At 51.8% G+C, this 12,531-nt stretch overlaps 1 protein-coding gene across 9 annotated transcripts in view; it reads right to left on the bottom strand.

Moving 5' to 3' along the window:
* B3GNTL1 (UDP-GlcNAc:betaGal beta-1,3-N-acetylglucosaminyltransferase like 1) overlaps nucleotides 1-5,230 on the bottom strand; it is a 28,516-nt gene extending 23,286 nt beyond the window's left edge. For 5 of the 9 annotated variants that reach the window (XM_080681168.1, XM_080681165.1, XM_080681167.1 and 2 more), the window contains exons 1-4: nucleotides 5,170-5,230; nucleotides 3,958-4,074; nucleotides 3,760-3,859; nucleotides 1,297-1,361 (exon numbers count right to left, since the gene is read on the bottom strand). In XM_080681168.1, coding sequence (XP_080537294.1) covers nucleotides 1,297-1,361; nucleotides 3,760-3,859; nucleotides 3,958-4,074; nucleotides 5,170-5,184 — 297 coding nt within the window. In that variant the 5' untranslated portion in view covers nucleotides 5,185-5,230. Of the gene's footprint in view, nucleotides 1-1,296; nucleotides 1,362-3,759; nucleotides 3,860-3,957; nucleotides 4,075-5,169 lie in introns of those variants that run through there. The other 4 variants (XM_080681172.1, XM_080681173.1, XM_080681174.1 and 1 more) reach the window with 3 other exon arrangements.
* Between the last annotated feature and the right edge of the window lie 7,301 nt (nucleotides 5,231-12,531).

Genomic DNA, 12,531 nt, shown 5'->3' with positions numbered 1-12,531 from the left:
GGCTGAGGGTCCCCACAAGAGAACAGGGAAAGCAGAAGAGGTTCAGCCTAAGAAACAAGAGGGAGATGAGAGACCAGAGCAGCAGGGCAGGAAGCTGCAGCCCCTGCTGGGGTCTTGTTTTCAGGGTGGGGCTGTTTCATGGGCAAGTTTACGTTTTGTGCTCACACACACACACACACACACACACACACACACACACAATCTTCCCCAACTTCCACATGTATCACAGCCTTGTCTATAGGTTCCTGGTAATCAGAGGAAAAGCTGAGTCAATATGAGACAAAAAGAAGCTTCCTATGTGGATTAATTCAGCACAAGTGGGAACTCTGAGCCAGTGCTGAGCTTGAGAAGGAAAACAGCACCCGACCCCCCTCCCGGGGAATGCACAGAAGACTGGGAGCTCCGTACCCCAGACTCGAGGAAGGAGCACAAGTGCACTTCAAAGTAACTACAGAGAAAACCCCTCACTGAGTATATACCACAGATGCAATCACGTGTTCTTTTTTCACCAATCATAATCATTTGTCATGTTATTAAACATTTTTCATAAAAGATAAGTAATTCCCTCACACGGACCTTCACTGTTACTCCACTGGCCTGCTCTGTTGTTTCTCATATCCCATCCTAATAGCAAACACTGAAGCTCTTTGTACGTAAATCTCTCTTGGAATTTCAGAGGCGCCTACAGGAGAAACGTAGGGGTCCAGGGCATAAACATTTTGTAGTTCTTGAGACACAATGCAAAATGATGCCATCGACAGTACCAGTTCACACCTTCCAAGTCCCAAGTACCTACAACTTTAAAAAACTTTAACTGGTTTTTCAGCATCTGACTAATTTGTGTTTCATTGCAAATGATTTAAACTTTTTTTAAAGTCTGTCGTTTGCACGTCCACTTTTGTGAAGTCCCTACGCCAGTCCTTTCCTATTTGTCGTCGCCCGCATTTCTTTGTATTTGCTCATCAACTTCCATGAACTATTTATTCTTAAGGCTATTAATCTGTTTAGTATTATATTTGTCCACATCTTTCCAGTTTGTCTTCATTTTTCTTTATATGGTGCTCTGCTATGCGATTTTGCTTTTTTACGTAATCCTATTTATAAAAACTTAACTCATTAAGTGCTATGATAATTAAACAGCAAAAACCTATCTACCTTAAAAGTTCTGATTATAATACATTAGAAGTGATTGCCAAGAACCACACTAAAATGTAAGATTATTTAATTATTCAACCAACATATATATATACACACACACACACATATCTTTTAGCAATAAAACAAAGAGTTACTCACCGAATCCAAAAAGCACAGGTAAGACCCTGAGCTCTGTGCTATTGCTTGGTTTTTAGAATATCCGACTGTTTAAAAAGAAAACGAAAGCTCTTTTATGATTCAATCTTCGATGGTACTCTTGTTCATAAAACTAAGTGTAACATGTACTACAGGAACACTGGGAGCACTTTGCGCTACCAAGAGGGGATCAGGTTCGCCTTCGGAGGAGGGGAGGGAGAAAAGCAGGCCCCATGTTTAGTGGCTGATACAATAAGCACGATGCTAACCCGCGAATGGCCACCAGCACCAGGGCCGCATGGGAGCTCCAGGCTGCCCAGGGCAGGTAAGCTCCGCCAGCGTCTGCAGGAACTGCTGTTGGGCTGAGGAGAAAGGGCCAGCCGGAATGGCTTCTGATTAGGGAATGCTGTGCAGAAATTCATGCTGAGCAAGCTCAGTCTGGGTGCTGAGGGCAGGGAAGATTGGAGGAGGTATTGAGTCCCAAAAGAAGGGGCTAAGGAGACTTCAAGACCACAACGACCACTCTCCCTAGAGAAGAGGTTGCTGACACCTGAGTCATGTTAACTAGACAGTCGCAGATCTGGTGCCGCCAAGAAAAGTGACACAAAGCAAAACAGATGTGTGCAAAGTCAATACACTAAATCCCTCTGGTACTCAAAACCCAGACAACCTGGAGAAGGTTGTAGGTGCCCAGGGGACACTAGACTAGCAAAGGGTTTCTGGCCACACCCAAGGTACTTCCAGATTTACTGCTATCGGGAGAGCACCTCTCCAAGGTGGAAGAGAGAGGGCAGGCCCCTCCTGTTAGCTGCTCTGGAGCACCAAAGTCAACCAGCTGCAACAGAGAAGTAGGGACAATTAACAGCCATCACCCTCACTCTGGTCATCAAAAGCTGACCCAGGGCAGTGCTGTTTTCACACAGGGTAGCAGCTTAATTTCTAGCTTTAATCCCAGAGCTTAGCCAACCCAAGCCAGTCAGCAGAAGGGTCCCAGATTTCAACAAACTACAGGATAACGAGGCAGAGAAGAAAGCGCAGAGGCAGGCAGAGTGAGGGGCTCCTGACCCCTGGGGATGGATTAGCAGCCATCACCGAAACAGCTGTGGCTAAATCTCCGTCATCACTGCAAAGGGAGGCAAGCTCAGAGAAAGACCTCATGGGAATCAAAACCAAAGAGCAGCACGTGGAAACTGAAAAATAGGAAGAGACTTTCCACAATCACATTTAAATTATGAGTTCTGTTTAAAAAGTTGCTTACTAGAATTGGGTTTAGAAGGGGAAAATCAAACCCAAGCATTTGAGTGGATGAAGGAAAATGCTGCTCACTAAGGACCTGGAAGTTTCCCACAATGAATCTTCTGTTTGGCAAAGACAAGGAATTTGCTTTAATATTATTGCCTTGAAGAAAGTCAAATGTTTGTGCCAGGGCCTGATGTTTGGGGAGGCCCGACCCTTTGTGAGGGGAGCCAGTTGTCATGGTCACAGCACAAAAAACTCAGGCCACAGTATGGCATCAACATTCCTTACTCTTGGAGAGAAGAGGGTGGGATTGTGTTTTATTTTTATTTTAGCAAGTGATCACATTATTAAGAAATGTTTTGCTCTACTGTGATAGAAAATGATAATAAATGAATCTTAATCCAGTTAAAATAACCCAGGAATCCTGAAAATAGATACTTTGGGTCTATGTTATCCAATATTTCCTATTTAAGAAAATATTGTTACAAGAAAAGATGTCCTTTCAGACATAATCAAATTAACTCCATTTTGTTACGTGTAATATGGGATTTGCCTTACCTAATTTCAAAAAGACAGCAGCATGACTCCATTTTTTTCACAATATTACAACAAATTATTTTGTTTTTAGTAGAATACATTCAAATGTGATATAGCTCTAGTTATATCTAATCCATAAAAAGTATTTTATGAAAGACAAAACATTTTTATTTTTTTTAAATATATTTTTATGGATTTTTTACAGAGAGGAAGGGAGAGGGACAGAGAGTTAGAAACATCGATGAGAGAGAAACATCCATCAGCTGCCTCCTGCACACTCCCCACTGGGGATATGCCCACAACCAAGGTACATGCCCTTGACCGGAATCGAACCTGGGACCCTTCAGTCTGCAGGCCGACGCTCTATCCACTGAGCCAAACTGATTAGGGCAACGTTTTTATTTATTGATTTTTTTTTTTTTTAAAAAAAAGAGAGAGAGGGATACATTGTTTTGTTGCTCCACTTGTTTATGCACTCATTGGTTGATTCTTGTATGTGCCCTGACCGGGGATCAAACCTGCAACCTTGGTATATCGGGGGACACTCTAACCAACTTAATAAGTGGTCAACTCAAGTGTTACTCAGGATGCTTTTCAACAGGATTTGAAAAACACAGAACTACCTACGTATATGTTGATAAAAAACCATTCATTACAGCTAAATAATAAGCTAAGCATATGGTAACTGACCTCCTCTGGGAGAAGGGGAATCGTGCCCTCCAATTACCACAAGGATACCAGAATCTTCTAGCTTCACTTTCCATTTTTCAATGATAGCCATAGACTTGTCCTGAAAGCAAGAAGGCATTGGCAGGTCAGGAAACGCCCATCAGAGCAGTCCAACGTGACTTACATGGGGGGAATCATCAATGGGAAGTTCATAAGTACCTTACTGGCATCATTAAAAACCGAGAGCTCCATGGAGCCTTCGAAGTCCTGCTGCAAAACAGACCTCAAGCACTCGTCCAACCAGGGCTCAGCATTGTGGACGGGGAGGATCACAGACTAGAATCCAGAGAAACATGTTATCAAATAGTGTGAACACTGAACACACTCATTTCCCGCAGGACTAGGCGTTACAAAATAACCCAAACCAGGCTTCCAGGGAAAGAATGTGCAGACAAACACAGTGTCTATGCCTTCTCTCCAAGGTCTTCAATCTCTGGCTCCAGGAGATGGATTTCATGTTACATGTCCCTCAAGTGGTCTTTGGGATGCTTTTGAAAAGGAAACAAAAATCTGAAAGGCTTCAAAAATGTTCCCGATTCAAGGGCAAACTCATGTTTCCAATCACTTGGCCAGAAACACCATCATTGTGGTTGAAACAAGCATCTGTGCATCTTTCAACCCAGTCATGAAAATAACCGAGTGGGACTTTTCTGTGTGGGATGCTCGTGTTCGGTAAACCATGATGTTGGAGAAGCAACAAAGAAACCCTTTTAAGAACCCGCTCCACATGCTTCATCCGGGCGGGTGCTGCTGGGACTGGGAGGGGACTCCCGCCCTCTCCCTCTGCTCTACTCAGTTCAGCAGATGGTCGTGTCCTTTTCTCCGAGAGCACAGATAAAACAAGAAATTTCTCAAGTGTACGGAACCGACTTCCGGTTAACTGTGCACATTCACACATTAAGCAACGGAGACCTCCCAGGTACGCACGTGCCGAGGCGCAGACACCTGCACACACGCGCACGTGGATGAGTGTGTTACAGAAAAAAACCTCCGTGCGGAAACGGTTCCGCGAGGCTCCGAGAGACAACCATGAACACACAATTCTGTGTTCCCCGGAGGCTCTGACCCAGCTCGTGTCAATCACAAAGTAGTTCCGTGCACTTACGCATTTACTTCACTTTGGGGAATTATTTTCTTCAAGAAAAAGAAAAAAGAACCTGTCTATTCAAGGTCTACCAGACAAAGCATGACGGGAGTACCTGTCACAGGGGCCTAGCCTCGGTCCGTCCGCGCTCCGCCGGAGCGGGGGACTTTAGGGGGAGACCCCCCCCCCCCAAGGCAAGCCCAGAAGAGGTGGGGACCAACCCGCACTCGGAGGCGGGAGGGAGGAGGACGAAAGGGGACGGGAGCGGGGGCGGCGCGGCCACCTACCACTTGAGCCCGCATGGCCACCTCCTCCGGACGCCCCGCCCTCCGAGCCCTCGAATGCCCCGCCCACGTCGGCCTACAGCGCGTGCGCGGGAGGCGGGTCCGAGTGGCGCAGAGAGACGCCAATCAGGCGAGGCGAGGCGGGGCGGGGCGGGGCGGGCGGGCGTAGTGAAGAGGCGTGGCCTAGAGCGGCGGGAGAACCGGGTAGTCCGGCTTTTGGCCGTGGGGACTCTTACTTCCAGGGGTCCGCTCTCATCCTCTCCTTGACCCCCGGGAGCCCGCCCTCACCCGAGGGGTTTTACCAACGCCTAAGTCCTCGGGGGATTCAGGGGTCACCAAAGCACGTGGGTGGTGAGGAAGGAGCACGCTTTACGGGTGGTTACCTAAAATCCAAACCTTGGCGGGGCGGGGGTGACCTTTTGGGAAAGGTTGTACGGGTGAAGGAGGCAGGTGACGTGTCCTCTGCACGGTCTTACCTGAGTGGGGACACCTACAGGCAGGGCGTAGGGAGGTGGAAGCCGAGGAAGGCGCCCTGCGGTTAAAGCACCTTCCCTCCCACGCCCGCCCTGCGCCCCGCGGTGCCTCCTCCCCCCGCAACCCCGTCTCCCCTTTCCCCCCCACCCCGGGTCCTGGAGGCCTCGTTGCCTGGGGAGTTGGCCCCGCAGTGGACAGCGCTCTGGGCGTGAGCCAGGTGGTCCGGTGCCAGCACACGCGGGAGGGAGACAAACGGGACCCGCTGTGACAGGCCAGTGTGCCAGCACACACTCGGGGTTAGTCCCAACTCCTCCAAATTAATGAGCAAGTTTACAGCCATCGCTGCAAGGACAAACCCTTTAATGCTCCGAACTAAGATTAAGTGCAAACCCTTCTATAAACTAACCCTACAGCAAAGCCAAACTTCTGTTGTAAGGCATCCCTTGAGGTGTAATTTTCCCGTAAATTGCATCACTATGAGCAAAGCCTGTGGTACCAGTTGAAACGCCTAGGTCACGTGAGTAAAAATGCAGTCTTATCTAAGGTGGAACACGCTCCCTGGGAATTTGTTTCCAAGGGCCTAGTGTTTCTCCAGGGGTGGGGGTATTAGGAATAGTTTCATTTTAAACAACTTGGTAAAGAGTCACATGGTGGCTACCAGAATATGGGGTCTGATTCAGAGCTGGGGCCCCAGTAATCAGTGGGAGGAAGAGATGGGGGTGCCAGACACCCCCACGTCATGTGCATTGGACTTGGGCTTGGCTGTTCCTGCCTGGCTTTCTGTACATCTGTCGGCTGCCAGAAACTCTCTTTTCACTGTGTTCTCCTTAATAAAAATTTGGTGAGAATTGGCTTTTTGTAAGCAGAGTGCCAAGAGGCACTTCTGAAATGCAGTGTGTGGCTGGGCGGGCCCGAGGTCATTCTCTCCACGGTAGGCAGATTGTCAACAGAGACCAGGCCCTGGGGGCACGGGGAGGACGGGTCGGATAAAAAGATGAACAAAGTCAAGGACACCTGCAGGGAAAGCTCTGCAAAAGCCCCACTGCTCACTGTTGGGTCACCAAGTAACGTAGTTCTTTATTTTTATTTATTTTATTTTTAAATGCAGACTGTTTAGTGAAGACTGGCTGTATTCAGAAGACCACCAGCCAAGGCCTCCAAATTTAAAAACTGATCAACAGCCTCTTACGATGCTGGTGTAAATGGTGAAGATGTGGCTGGGGACACGGGGCCCAGAGTCAGACACTGCCTTCAGCGTGTCAGTGAGGCGGGGGTGGGGGGGTAGGGGGGTTCAAACTTTAACAACAGCCCGATGTTCCCTGTCAGCTCACATGGCAATACCTCCAAGCAAGCATCCCTTCCAAGTTTCCTGATGTGATGAACCCCACGAGAGCCCTGGCAGGACCTCACTGGGCAGTGGGTGCTGCTGGGAGGTGCAGAGCTCCCCAGCGCTGTGGAGGGCAGTGCCCAGGACTGTAGGAGATTGGCTGCCCATAGCTGCCCGAGCACCCCGATAATAGGTCTGTTCACGAGGGAGCAGCCAGTTGTCTGCGAGTATGACATGCACGGATATCTTTCTTGTTTTATTGTTTTGTTTCGTTTTCCCTCTTTTTTTTTTTTTTTTTTTAAGGCTAGTTGATAGTCACCGAGTTGATTTAAGAAGCCAAAGCAGGACTTCCTACCAGCTGAAGGAAGTAATGAGGTTCCCATCACAGGAAGCATTTAATTAACAGCTGAGAAAACATCTGGTGTGGATGGGTGGCAGCATCGGAGTATCATGTAGGATGTTTCTCTTGGCCTGGGTGCTGCCTTCCTTAACATGTAGGTCCCAGGCCCAGAAACCTGGAACTCCCTGAGCACCTGCGTGAGGCTTATCACCAATACCTCTAATTTCAACTAACAGATCCATGATTTACAGGGCTCCGCACATTGGTAAATCTTCTCAGCTTATCTGCTGCAGAGCCTGAGTCTGGGCCTATGCAGGGAGGGTTTCTGCTCCAGGAAGCTGGGGCCAGGAGAGTGAGGCAGGCCAGGAGAGGGGTTAAGGACCAGGGTGCTCTGTTGAGGGGGGTCCCCATCATGGCCCTTCCTGAGCAGAGAGCCCTTCAGCTCTCTCTGTAAGAGGTTGGCATCAATTCTGTGCTTGTTTCAACATTTTAATATTCTGTTAAAATGGATGGGACCCTAAGCAAATAGGAATAAGTTTAATATTTTTGAAAGCTAACACTCAACGGCAAGAGTATGTTAGAACATGCCTTTGGAGAACACGTCTGGCCTTTTCACCACTGCCCACCGTGCCTGTGGACATGACTGCTGTGCTTCGTGAACTAAAGATAGGGAAGCATAAGAACTAATAGCCGGCCGGCACCAGCAGACCTTGGAAGAAAGGGGGTTTGCCCCTGGACTGCAGCTCTGGCAGACCCATCGCCTCTGGGTTTGTGCCCCAAGCAGCCGTTCAGCACAGAACAAGGTTGAAGTTTCGGGCCTGAGCCTGCCCGCAGCACATTAGCCGAGAAGATTTACCAATGTGCGGAGCCCTGTAAATCATGGATCTGTTAGTTGAAATTAGAGGCATTGGTGATAAGCCTCACGCAGGTGCTACGGGAGTGCCAGGTTCCTGGGCTCAGGATCTGCATGTTGGCTGCTGAGTCTTGAGATTTGCAGAGTGGAGGAAGCGGCATGAGGTATTCATGGAGCTGAGTGGGGCCCGAACCAGGGAGCCAGGAACAGGGGAAGAGTTAGCTCGTCTGGCCTCTCCCTCGTGGGCCCTTTGCTTAGAGTGACCGAACTCGCAGAACCTGCTTCCTGACTGTGAAGGGGGTGACGGCAGTGTGTGTGTGTGCGTGTGTGTGTGTGTGGGGGGGGGAACACAAACTTGTGGGCTTCCAGGAAGGGGTGAACAAGTTCTGACATGTTCACCTGTTACCCCTCACGGATGATGCCTTGGCTTGTTGTCAGCCACTAAATTGAAGAAATGTGGCAAAGCCTGACTGGCTTGGCTCAGTGGCTGAGCATTGACCTATGAACCAGGAGGTCATGGTTTGATTCCTGGTCAGGGCACATGCCCAGGTTGCAGGCTCGATCCCCAGTGCGGGATGTTTCTATCGCTCTCTCCCTCTCCCTTCCTTTCTGAAATCAATAAAAATATATATAAAAGAAAGAAAGAAAAACATGACAAAAAGGTCAGAATGCGGGTTGACGGGTGGTGTCCGTTACTCCTGACACAGGGCCCACCTGTAAGGACCCAGGCCAGGGCTCGCTCAGCATCCTCCTCCCACCTTTTCCCACCCCCAGGACCCTGCAAAACCCCGGGGCATCTAGGGTCCTGACCACCCCCTGGTTGCTCTGGGTCCCAGGTTTGTGGGGAGTGAGGAGGCCCCACCTCACCGCACTCTGATCAGGGCTCCACTTATTTCAAGTTGCACTTGGTCTTATTTCCCAGAATGTCTTCAAGTCAACCCTTAAAACCCATCCCCCGATAAAGGCCTCTCAGCCAAGAAAAGCACCACTCTGGTGCTGGGAACAAGGTGGGGTTCAGTCAGGGCAGTTCAGTGGTGACCCAGGACCCAGGGGTGTGGGAGTCGCAGATGCGCTCTGTGGCCGGGAGTGAGGGCCGTCTGGGGAGAGGCGGTTATTTTTGCCTTATGAGGTTAGGACTTCCTGATGGGACGTTTTTGGAAATGCAGGAAATGTGTGGGCTGGGCTAGGGGAACGTGCCTCTAAAAGCTCCCTTCCCGGGGCGCGAGGGCACTTTCCAGCCGGGAGAGGAAGAGCTGGGGCCTGGACCTGGGGATGTTGCTGCTTTGTGGCAAGCTCGATGGTCCTCCCCAACGTTGCCTTTCTCAGAAGGAAAAGGAGCACAGTTCCCTAAAATGCAGATTTTTCAGGAAATGGTCTGCGGTGCTAAGATCCATGGAAATCACAGGCATGAGCAGGGAGATGGAAAACAAAATGGAAGAGTGCCATGGCGGGGGGTGGGGGGGTGAGGGGGCGGGGGCGGGGGGATGCTCTTGAGGTTGCCAGAGGGGCCGCTATCAGCCCTATGACAGGTGGGGCTGGGAACCTGGACCTGAGCTGGCCCTGCCCACCTGCCACTGCAGCTCAGAATTGAGCAGGCCTTCTGGACACAGTGTGTGCTGTGCTGCCTTCCCTCCTGAAATGCAGGTGCGGGCCCAGGACCAGGCCCATCTTCCTGCCTGCCTCTGGCCCTCCCTCTGTTCCAAGTCAGGAAGGCCGGCCACAGGGCGGGTCTGGGCTGGGTTCTGGGTCCAGGGAGACGGTGCACAGAATGATTGCGGTGCATGGTCTGCGGTATGTGGCCCAAGCGTGGGCCGTGAGGAACAGACTCCCACAGCCAAGGGGACACTACACACATGCCCTCCCTGGAAGCATCTGTGATCCACTGGGGTCCCTCAAGTAAACATCTGCTGGAGCCAGAACCCCTCGAGGACTCAGAGTCCTGATGAGCACCTACTGTGCACAGTTGCTGGGGTGGAGGGGTGAGGGAGGAGTGAGACGTGTGCATCAAGAGCAGCAGCCAGGCACTGCCACCCAGCCCAGCTGTTGGCACCACCCTGAGGACGGCAGCTTGATTCCCTCTCGGGGAGGGTGGAGGTGGTGGGGGCAAGAGGGCCACCTCGTGTTCCTGCCTCAGGTCCCCGCCTGCACCCTGCCTGTGGCTTCGGGGTTCAGGGTCCCTGACACCCAAAAAGGGTCAGGAGGGACCACGGGGCGGGCAGGCTGGTCAGTCGCCAAGAAAGGAGCCTGGACATTCAGAGGCTGGTCACCCTGGGAGATGGCAGCCGCTCCGCCCGCCCTCGGCTGGACTTGAAAGAAGTGAGAACAGACAGAATTCAAAGACGCCAACAAAAGGGCTTCCTGTTGACACCAGCAGACTTTAACTCCTTTCTCCTCGCACCCGCGTTGGCGCCTCGGCGGGCGCTGTGTCCCCCAGGGTGGCAAGCCGACCGCGGAAAAGAAAGCGACGGTGCTGGCTCCTGACTCTTCGATTAGCCTTTTAAAAACTGGGTTTGAAATGCAGAGCTTGTCTCACAGACACCAGCGCCAGCCTCTGGTCCCTGCGATCGCCCTGTGATTTTCTGGGATTAAAGGTGAAACAGCCACTGTGGATGCTCCTGACTCAGTTTACCAAATCCCATGCAGATTCTTATGCTCATACACACATGCTCCCTGGGCCCCCTAGCCCCCCAACTCCACAACCCTGCATGGGGTTCTGGGGCCCTAACTTGTCCCACCTGTGGGTACCCTCCCCGAAACCCTGGGTCCAGGGAACGCTAAACCCACTCGGCTCACAGGGTTTCCCAACACCATGGCGAGAGGTGACCCCAGCCCATGCTCCACGGGCCATGTCTTCATGCAAATGGAACCTTCGGGACAAGTGGACAATGGCCTATGGCCTGGGTGATGACCCTGGCTTGTCCACTGTCTCACCTCCCCACACTCCAGGGCCCGCAGGCCTGCTCTCAGCCTGTCCAGCAGGGGGCAGCCCTACCCCCATCCTGATGTGGCCTCTCCCTAGGGCTGGGCCAGTGGGACGACAGGAGGCTAATTGCATGGGAGGGGACCAGGCCCCAACTGACAGGCTCCGACCCGGTGTTTTACAGCCGCCCTGCCTGCCCGCCTGGGCTGAGTCACTCAGGTGTGGCCTGTCTCTGAGGCTTCCCGCTGGGGCCACGGAGGGATGAACCTGCCATCTGGGCCCTTCCCAGACAGTGACCAAACTGTCCACTCCATTCCCCACCTCCGTCCACAGCCTCTGCAGCCTTCCCTGGGTGATCCCACTTCTCTTGGGAGGGCTGGAGGGAGGGTTGGGGCACGTCCCGCCTCCTCAGTGCCAGCCCCGGCCTCGGTGCTTGGCTGCTCCCTCTCCCTGCCTTCTTCTGGCCCAGAGGACACTCAGACCGGACGGGCTAAGCTCTGCTTCCCAGCCGGGAGCTTGAGAGGTGGAAGGCCTGCTTCTCTGTGAGGTGCAGCCCCCAGGGAATCGCGTGCACAGACATTACAGCTCACCACCTGGGGCCTGCAGTCTGAGTGAGACGCTATCGAGACCGAGGCAGCTGCTGCCAGCAACAGCAATGATGGTGCAGTCATCACACTACCTCCCATGGAGCTGTGCTTCCCTCTGAGAGGCCGGCCGTGCACCCAGTGCACACACCAGGCCAGTCAGCTGGCATGCGAAGCCCATGCCTGGAACGTGGCCGGCTGGCGGGAGCCCCTCAGCTCCCACCCGGCTGGATGCCCATTTGATGCCAGACAGCAACACTCAATAGCAAATCAGGTTTGGGTTTAGGTCGAGGGTATTGGGATGAAGCCGCCAGCACTCTTTGGGCTGTTTCACAACCTAATTATATGCTGCTCCCTGCAGTTGCTAAAGGTCCAATTACAAGCGTTTGCTTGTGATACATCATTGAACCACAATTACAATAATTACGTCCCTATGAGAAGGTCAACGAAGATGACCTCAGAAATGACCTGGGAGGATGGGGGTTGGGGAGAACCTCCCTGGGCGGTGGGGGTGTTTCCTTGTCAGTGATGGAAGGGCAAGGCAGAAATGGTTTTCAAATGCCAAAAGAGAACATTTCCTGGGCATGTTTAGGAAAAGCTTTTAACACTTTTCAGGAAGTGCCTGGGTTCTGGGGGAGGACGCCGATTCTCCAACCAGCAAGCTCGGGTGACTGGCCATTTGAACAACAGAATGACCATCCATATACATTTGAAGACCTCGAGACTGGGCAGAAAACACCAGCGTGTACAGTGGTTGGGCCATGTTAGTGGTGCACAGAACTCACACTGTGCGGAGCATACCGAGGCCTGGGCATAGAACACCCCCACATGGGGCCGCCAGCTCTGCCGAAGGCCAGGGTGGCACCT

The sequence above is a fragment of the Plecotus auritus genome, assembly GCF_963455305.1.
Source record: "Plecotus auritus genome assembly, chromosome: 7".
Classification (NCBI taxonomy): Eukaryota; Metazoa; Chordata; class Mammalia; order Chiroptera; family Vespertilionidae; genus Plecotus; species Plecotus auritus.
The sequence above is the reverse complement of the archived record's forward strand: the minus strand, read 5'-3'. Positions and strand labels throughout refer to the sequence as shown.